Consider the following 8874-nt stretch of genomic DNA (forward strand, 5'->3'; position numbering starts at 1 on the left):
GCCACCGGGACTGCTAGAAGAGCAGCCCGAAGGCCACCGCGGCCAGAGTGGGTTGCCAAGGGGCCATTGGGAGGGCCATCGGGGCCGCTGGTCCAGTTCTTAAAGGCCGCCGAGGCTACCAGAAGGCCCCCAGGTCCGGGAGGGCCGCAGGAAGGCCGCCAAGGTCGTCTAAGGATGTCTCCACGGCCAAGGGAAAACCTGAGTCTCTTTTCTCCATCCATTGTGCAGCTGAAGGCTCAGCTGCCTCTTATCTGACTGTTCCTCGGCAGTGTCTCTTTGCCTTGTCTTCCCCACATCCCATTCCAGGAACAAACCTTCAATGTTAGGCCTAAGTTGGCTTCTTCCAGCACTAATCCGACATATCCTTTGGGAAGACAGCTTTCCTTGCCCTTCAGGCTTCGGCCACGGAAGGACACGGAAGCCTCTCCTGGATGAGGGCGACAGGGAGGAGAGAAGCCACCGCGATGAGACTCAAGCAGGGTGCGGCTGCATTCACAAGACCCCTTATTTTTTTTTCCCATAGCACACTAACCACACAATAATAAAGGAACTGAATCAAAACATCAGTAGCAAACTAGAAATAACAGGCGTACTAATTAAATTACAAAAAACACATGATAGGGTGTTTGTTGTTGTTGTTCATTGCGAAGTCGTGTCCGACCCATCGTGACCCCATGGACAACGTTCCTCCAGGCCTTCCTGTCCTCTACCATCTTCTGGAGTCCATTGAAGCTCACGCCTGCTGCTTCAGGAACTCCATCCAGCCACCTCCTTCTCTGTCGTCCCCTTCTTCTATTGCCCTCCATCTGGGCAGGGGGTTGGACTCGATGACCTCCAAGGTCCCTTCCAACTTTATTATTATTATTATTATTATTATTATTATTATTATTATTATTATTATTATTATTATTATTATTATTATTATTATCTTCCCCAGCATTAGGCTCTTCTCCAGTGAGTCCTTCCTTCTCATTAGGTGGCCAAAGTACTTGAGTTTCAACTTCAGGATCTGGCCTTCTCAAGAGCAGTCGGGTTTATTATTAGGTATTATCTTCCTAATTATAATTCTCCAAAATGAAAATCAAGTGGATTCATACTAAACACAAGGAATCAAAAGCTAATAAAGCACAAAAAATAAATCAAGATTAACCTTCATCTGTTCACGGCGTTGTGTGGACACAGCTCCAAGTTTCACCTATAATGTTCAATTCTGGTACTCTTTCACATTCTGCAGGTTAATGGATACTTCTGAAGTGGGGGTGAAACTGATGGTCCCAAATCTTGGGGACCCTCCTTTTTTAAAAAAAAATTCTGGGGGTTGGCTTTGAGCCATTGAGCAGATTCTACAGTGAGACAATTAGCATCTCTTGCATCTTATTAAAAAATGGGGAGAGATTTTGACAGACACCCCAAATGTTTCAAGGACAAAAGAGGCTGCAATTCTGAAACGGTAGGCAAGGATTAAATTTAAAACCCGCATATAAAGGAGAGCTTCTCCCACTAACCCAGTTTTTCTCAAGCTTGGCAGCTGGAAGATGGGTGGACTTCCAACTCCCAGAATTTGCTGGCTGGAGCACTCTGGGAGTTGAAGTCCACCCATCTTCGGCTTCAGAAACCAATTTGGAGACTTCCAGGTCCGATTCACACAATACAATAACCCCAAATTCACAAGGTGGGTTCTCAGAAGGGCTGATGTCCCAATTCTCATATTGGATCGCACCCTTTCTGACCTCGGCGACCAGCCAGGCAGAATGGGAATTGTAGTCCCTCTGAATAGCAGCACTGCAGTATTTGAGGGGCTGCCACAAAAGAGGGGGGGGTCAACTTATTCTCCAAAGCACCAGAAGGCAAAGACAAGAAACAATGGTTGGAAACTGACCAAAGAGAGAAGCCACCTGGAATTAAGGAGAAACTTCCAGACAGTGAGGACAATTAACCAGTGGAACAGCTTGCCACCAGAAATAGTGGGCGCTCCATCACTGGAGGTTTTTAAGAAGAGACTAGACAGTCACTTGTCTGAGATGGTATAGGTTCTCCTGCTTGAGCAGGGGGCTGGACTAGAAGACCTCCAAGGTCCCTTCCAGCTCTATTCCGATTCTGAACTGGGGTTGCAATGCTCTCCAAAATGGAGGGCGCCAGGTTGCAAAAGGCTCCTTCCGGGCATCTTTTCGCGCCCTGCGCTGGTCCCCTCCTTGCGCGCAAGAAGCAATGGTTGGAAACTGACCAGAGAGAAGCAACCTGGAATTAAGGTGAAACTTCCGGACAGTGAGGACAATTAACCAGTGGAACAGCTTGCCACCAGAAGTTGCGGGGGCTTCATCACGGGAGGCTTTTAAGAAGGGAATGGGCAGCCCCCCCCCGTCTAAAACGGCATATAGGGTCTCCTGCTTGAGCAGGGGGCTGGACTAGAAGACCTCCAAGGTCCCTTCCAGCTCTATTCCGAATTCTGAACTGGGGGAAGAGGGCTTGCAACGCTCTCCAAAACGGAGGGCGCCAGGTTGCAAAAGGCTCCTTCCGGGCATCTTTCCGCGCCCTGCGCTGGTCCCCCTCCTTGCGCGCAAGGAAGAAGGGAGGGGGGGGACCGGGGTTCAGGATTGCTTTTGCAGCTTTTGCGGGTCCGGGCCGGACTTTGCTGCAGCCCGCGTGCCTACCGTCTGGGGCCTCTGGGTCGCGTCGGACGGCGGGCGCAAAGTAGCGCGCCACGGCGGCGGGGCCGTCGTGCTGGATGGAGCAGGGGAGCAGGTGCAGCGGCTCCCGGGGCGCCCCCGGCAGCGAAGCCAGCGCCAGCCGCGCCGCGCTCCGCTCTACGGCGGCCATGGCGAGCCTCGCGCGTCTTCCCGCTGCCCGACGGCCCCGCCCCGGCCAGGGATCCACCCCCGGGTGGGAGGGAGGAGGAGATCCTCCCTCGCCCAGGGATCCACCCCCGGGTAGGAGGGAGGGAGGGAGGAGATCCTCCCTCGCCCAGGGATCCACCCCCGGGTAGGAGGGAGGGAGGGAGGAGATCGCCCCTCGCCCAGGGATCCACCCCCACCCCCCACCCCCGTAGGAGGGTGGGAGGAGATCCTCCCTCGCCCAGGGATCCACCCCCGGGTAGGAGGGAGGGAGGGAGGGAGGAGATCCTCCCTCGCCCAGGGATCCACCCCCAGGTAGGAGGGAGGGAGGAGATCCTCCCTCACCCAGGGATCCACCCCCGGGTGGGAGGGAGGGAGGGAGGAGATCCTCCCTCGCCCAGGGATCCACCCCCACCCCCACCCCCGTAGGAGGGTGGGAGGAGATCCTCCCTCACCCAGGGATCCACCCCGGGTGGGAGGGAGGGGGGAGATCCTCCCTCGCCCAGGGATCCACCCCCGGGTAGGAGGGAGGGAGGAGGAGATCCTCCCTCGCCCAGGGATCCACCCCCGGGTGGGAGGGAGGGAGCCTTAAGATAACATAAAGGAGACCCTTAGCGCTGGAAGGGCCCTTGGAGGTCTTCCAGTCCACCCCCCTGCTCAAGCAGGAGACCCTAGAGCAGGGGTCCTCAACTTTGGCAACTTTAAGACACGTGGACTTCAACTCCCAGAATTCTTCAGCCAGCGTACCTGGCTGAGGAATTCTGGGAGTTGAAGTCCACAAGTCATCAAAGGGCCAAGTTTGAAGACCTCCTGCTCTAAACTAACAGTTGTAAGTGAAGGACTTTCTCCTCCGTTCCAGGTTGCTTCTCTCCTTGATTAGTTTCCATCCGTTGCTTCTTGTCCGGCCTTCAGGAGCTTTGGAGAATAGCTTGAACCCCCCCCCCCTTGTTTCTATGACGGCCCCCCACATATTGGAAGATTGCCATCATCTTTCCCCTCATCTTCCTCTTCCTTAGACTAGTCCAGGGCTCTTCAAACCTGGCCCTTTGATGACTTGTGGACTTCAACTCCCAGAATTCCTCAGCCAGCACTGTTGTTTGCTCCGCCCCCCAGCCAGGGATCCACCCCTGGGTCAGAGGGAGGGCGAAATCCTCCCTCAGAATTCTGGGAGTTGAAGTCCACAGGTCTTACAATGCCAAAATGCACGGCCTCCCCAAATTATATTCCTCTATCCAATTTTGGGGTTACAAATGATAAATTTTTATTGGGGACATTTCTGAGAATTTTAGAATTCCACCCCAAAACACGTGAGAGGGACTCCTCTCCCTTCACTCACAGGAGCGCTGCGGTGTCAGTCGGCCTTCACCAGACTCTGCAAATAGTGGTTAAGTGAAGGCAGGAGTTTCCAGTTGTCGGTGCGAATGGTCACCCGTGCCGAATCGTCCACACTCCGCACCTGTAGGAGGATGTGATCCCGAGGCGGTAAAGTCAGGGCGATCTTATACTCGTCGGCATGCTCAGCCAGGATATACCTGCCAAACTGGTCACGCAGTAAACCTTCTAAGGATCGGGGCGGCAGGGGCCACACCGTAAGACTCTCGGCGTGTGCCTCTTTGGTGTTGGGGTGCAGGCACTGCCAGAGCGCATCAAAAAGCTGGCAAAGTTTCTCTGAAGACCAGGCAGGGACTGGCAGGGGTAGGAAAAGATCGGGAAAGGACACCTCCAGGTGTTCCAGCTGACTCCAACGCGTCAATCCGTCTTGCGTTGTATACAGGGCAGAAACGTTCAGCTGGGTTGGGTACGGGCAACGCGGCTGCAGTGTCAGCTTCACCGTCGGGGGTGGGCGATGCACGGCAAGGCACGGAATGCAGAGTTCGGGGACCGGCTCGTAATGCCGGCTGGTGCAGGTGAACCGAAGCACCACGCAGAGGAGCAGGTCGTAGGGAGGCGTGCCAGGCCCCGCGTGGACCAGCCGGTACTCCAAACTGAGCCACGAGGGAGAGCGGGTTGCCAGCAACCACTGGCAGTGCCCGTCCACCTCCTGCTCGGCGGGAGGAACCGCAGGGGTGTCCCCTGTGATCTCGACACGCTGCAGCCTCAAAGGGGCCGGATCCACCGGGTGCACCGTCAACGCAGCCACGAAGCTTTCGCTGTCGGCAACGATGGACGAGGAGAGTGACCGAGTCTTGACGGGAACTACGGGGACCAGCACGGATCTTAATTTTTCACTGGACAGGTTGGTGAGTAGGGTGTAATAAAAGCCAGCCCGGTCTTGGACGTCCACATCTGTGTGGCCCAGGGAGATGGCATGCAGGAGGGCTGCCAGCTGGGACAAGGCGGGCGAGGGATGGCGCACCATCAGATTACGGCAGACGCTGAGAAGGATCTGGCCGGAGCACCAGTCTCCAAGTTTCCCCGAGGTGACCAGGCGAGCTAAGAACTGCATGGTGCTGGCTTGGGGAACTTCCTTCTCCTTTGCCAGCCGGGCTAAAATCTTGAGATGCCAACTCAGGTCTTGCTCTTGCAAGGGGATGCTCACGACAAATTCTTGCAGGGCCTGGGCGAGGCTCCTGGCCCAGGGGGACTCATCCGTTCTCCACGTCTCATCCAACAGATTGATGATGTTCGGGGCTAAGGTGCAGTTGCGACGGTAGAGATCCAGCAGGCAACGGGTGAGTTCTGCCATGGGCTGGGCCAGAGAGCCAAAATATTGGGCAAAAATGAAGGCTGCTTGGAAAAAAAGCCGGGTGGCGTCCAATCCTCCGTCGCGGGCCACGAGGCCTCCAAGGGCCAGGACGTGCTCCAGGAGGTAACCCGCCCCACGTTCGGCACTGGGCCCCTCGTTCTCCACGCACACGAGGCACAGCAAATTCATCCTGGCCAGGACGGTCCCCTGATCTTGGAAGAACCCTGGAAAAAGACCCGAGGTAGCCCGCGGCGTGAGCAGAACTGGCAGCCGTTCGTCGGTTCCTGAGACCAGCGGCCGGTTTTCGGGGAAGTGCAAAAGGCAATCCAAGTGGAAAAGCTTCACGGCATCTGGGAGAGCCGGGTGCTGCGCCAGCCCCACCAGGTGCCGCAGGAGGAAGGACTCGTCCTCGGCCGTGAAGAGGCTGTCGGTGAAGAACGATTTCAGCTGCAGGATGGCGTGTTCCAGAGTCACGCTGGACGTGCCGAAGAGACGCGCCAGCTGGGCTTTGAAAATCACCGGCGACTGGGTGCGCACCACGCTCACCGCCTGAGCCAGATGGCACAGAAGGTGGCTCTGTGCCGCGGAGGTGAACAGATAACTGCTCTCCAGAAGAGCCGAGAGCACCAACTTCAACTCCTTAAGGTCCGCCGCGGACGGTAAGAGGACCAGCTGGTCGAGACCCGCTGGCGAGAGCTTGCCAACTTCCTTCGTAGCCTCCCACATCAACTCTCCATTACTGGCCAGGAGGTCTCCCAGGCACCCTTCTCCACTCCGGGCCAGGAGGAGAACGGCGTTCCGCAGCGCCACGCTATAGAGCAGGGTGTAGCCCTGGTGGACGCTGGAGACCTCCTGCTGCTGCAGAGACCGCAGGATCTCCAGCCGGTGCAACAGGAACCCCGAGTAGCAGCTCTCGAGTTCTCGCAGGCACTCGCAAGCCGCGGCACGGACAGGCCGCTCGGCGATTCCCCCACGGCTGTCATTCGGGTCGGACACCAGATGGAGCAGTACAGACAGCAGCTCGTGCGAGGTCGGGCAGTCTTCGCCCAGGCTGTCGGTCGCCACCAGGACCGTTTCCGCGGCGAAGAGCAGGGAACAGCGGAGGCTGACGTGTTTGGGAGAGAGATTCAGCTGGGCAAAGAGGGAGAGGAGGGAGGCTGCCGCTTCCCGGCCCGTCTTGGCATCGGGGCACAGCAGGGTGGGATATTCCAAGAAGAGAGACAGGATGGAGAGCTGCAAGGCGGGAAAAAGAGGGGACGATGGTGAAGGAATGTGGAGGCAGCCAGAAAATGGTGAGCCTCAATTCCTGAACCTCAGCAGCTTCAAGAGAGGTGGACTTCAAGTCCCAGCATTCCCCAGCTAGCCTGCTTTAAGATGGGTGGAGTTCAGCTCCCAGAATCCCAAACTAATATGCTTTAAGATGGGTGGACTTCAACTCCCAGAATACGCCAGCCAGCATATTTTAAGATGGGTGGACTTCAAATCCCAGAATTCCCAGCTAGTATGTTTTAAGATGAGTGGACTTCAACTCCCAGAATTCCCAGTTAGCATGCTATAAAATGGGTGGACTTCAACTCCCAGAATCCCCAACTATCATGCTTTAAGATGGGTGGACTTCCAGAATTCCCAGCTAGTACGTTTTAAAAGTGGACTTCAACTCCCAGAAAACGCCAGCCAGCATATTTTAAGATGGTGGACTTCAACTCCCAGAATCCCCAGCTAGCATATTTTAAGATGGGTGGACTTCAACTCCCAGAATTCCCCAGCTAGTACGTTTTAAGATGAGTGGCCTTCAATCCCCAGAATTCCCTAGCTAGTACGCTGGCCCAGGGTCTTAATTCCGGGAGCTGAAGTCCACCCTCCTAAAGTTGCTATCCTACTTTTGTAACCGAAAAGCAGGGCGTGTATATATACCTTGATTGCTTCCCCTAGCCTTTCGCTCCGTAGTTCATTCAACAGGTCGGCCCCAAAGGTGTCTCCGGTCCCGTGGGACAACAGGAACGCCGTGGGGGACAGGCGGAAAGCCTCAATGGTGGCAGCCCAGGGCTCTCCCCCTCTTGACCCCATAGCGAAGCCTGGGAGGCACACATGAAAAAGATCAGATATTGTTATGCTCAACGTACCGTCACCGACCCAATCCAATTCACCACTACGGATAGTTCTCGGTTTACATCCATTCGTTTAGTGACCAAAGTTACAATGGCCCTGGATGAAGTGACATAGGACCCCTTTTCACACTTACGACCGTTGCAGCATCCTCATGGACATATGATCAAAATTCAGACGCTTGGCAACTGACTGGTACTTATGACGGTTGCCATCTCCCCGGGGGGTCACGTCATCCCCTTGGGCAACCTTCTGACAAGCAAGGTCAATGGGGGAAGCCGGATTCACTTAACAACCGGGTTACTAACTTAAAAACTGCAGGGATTAATAACAACCGTTTGCCAAAACGATCGTAAAATGAAGCAACAGTCGCTTGGATACCCCCCCGTCCCGCTTAGCGACAGAAACGATAGGCTCAATGGTGGTCTTAAGCCGAGCACCACCTGTACTCGGTTTCGATCCGATCCAGCCCAATTCGATGTCAGGGTCCCACTCGGGTGGCCTACTGGAGGTCCCTCCCAGCCATGCTGTGTCCTACTTCAGGGGTCTTCAAACTTGGCCCTTTGATGACTTCTAGACTTCAACTAAGATCATGTGAAGTATTAATACCACTTTACAAGGCCTTAGTAAGGCCACCCTTGGAACACTGCATCCAGTTTTGGTCACCACGATGTAAAAAAGATGCTGAGACTCTAGAAAGAGTGCAGAGAAGAGCAACAGAGATGATTAGGGGACTGGAGGCTAAAACATATAAGGAACGGTGGCTGGAATTGGGCATGTCTGGTTTAATGAAGAGAAGGACGAGGGGGGACATGATAGCAGCCTTCCAGTATCTCAGGGGCTGCCCCAAAGAAGAGGAAGTCAAGCTATTCTCCAAGGCGCCTGAAGGCAGGACGAGAAGCAACAGATGGAAACTGATCAAGGAGAGAAGCAACCTAGAACTAATAATAATAATAATAATAATAATTTAATTTGTACCCCGCCCTTCTCCTCATAGGACTCAGGAGAAACTTCATGACAGTGAGATCAATTAACCAGTGGAACAACCTGCCTCCAGAAGCGGCGAATGCTCCAACACTGGAAGTTTTTAAGAAGAGACTGGGCAGCCGTTTGTCTGAAATGGTATAGGGTTTCCTGCCTGAGCAGGGGGTTGGACTAGATGACCTCCAAGGTCCCTTCCAACTTTATTATTATTATTATTATTATTATTATTATTATTATTATTATTATTATTATTATTATTATTATTCC

General features: G+C 54.5%; 2 protein-coding genes across 2 annotated transcripts in view; both read right to left on the reverse strand.

Moving 5' to 3' along the window:
• The window catches only part of RNASEH2C (ribonuclease H2 subunit C), a 7740-nt gene extending 4923 nt beyond the window's left edge, over positions 1-2817 (reverse strand). The window contains exons 1-2 of the mRNA XM_015826468.1: positions 2652-2817; positions 315-427 (exon numbers count right to left, since the gene is read on the reverse strand). Of these exons, the coding sequence (XP_015681954.1) occupies positions 315-427; positions 2652-2817 (279 nt within the window). The remainder of the gene's footprint in view (positions 1-314; positions 428-2651) is intronic.
• A 1365-nt stretch (positions 2818-4182) lies between these two features.
• Positions 4183-7584, reverse strand: AP5B1 (adaptor related protein complex 5 subunit beta 1). Its single transcript, XM_015826479.2, has 2 exons — positions 7432-7584; positions 4183-6750 (listed from the first exon to the last, which is right to left on the reverse strand). The coding sequence occupies exons 1-2, from the start codon at positions 7582-7584 to the stop codon at positions 4183-4185; spliced, it is 2721 nt and encodes a 906-aa protein (XP_015681965.1).
• Positions 7585-8874: the final 1290 nt, after the last annotated feature.

The sequence above is a fragment of the Protobothrops mucrosquamatus genome, unplaced genomic scaffold (genome assembly GCF_001527695.2).
Source record: "Protobothrops mucrosquamatus isolate PMUCROS unplaced genomic scaffold, P.Mucros_1.0 scaffold3146, whole genome shotgun sequence".
NCBI classification, from domain to species: domain Eukaryota; kingdom Metazoa; phylum Chordata; class Lepidosauria; order Squamata; family Viperidae; genus Protobothrops; species Protobothrops mucrosquamatus.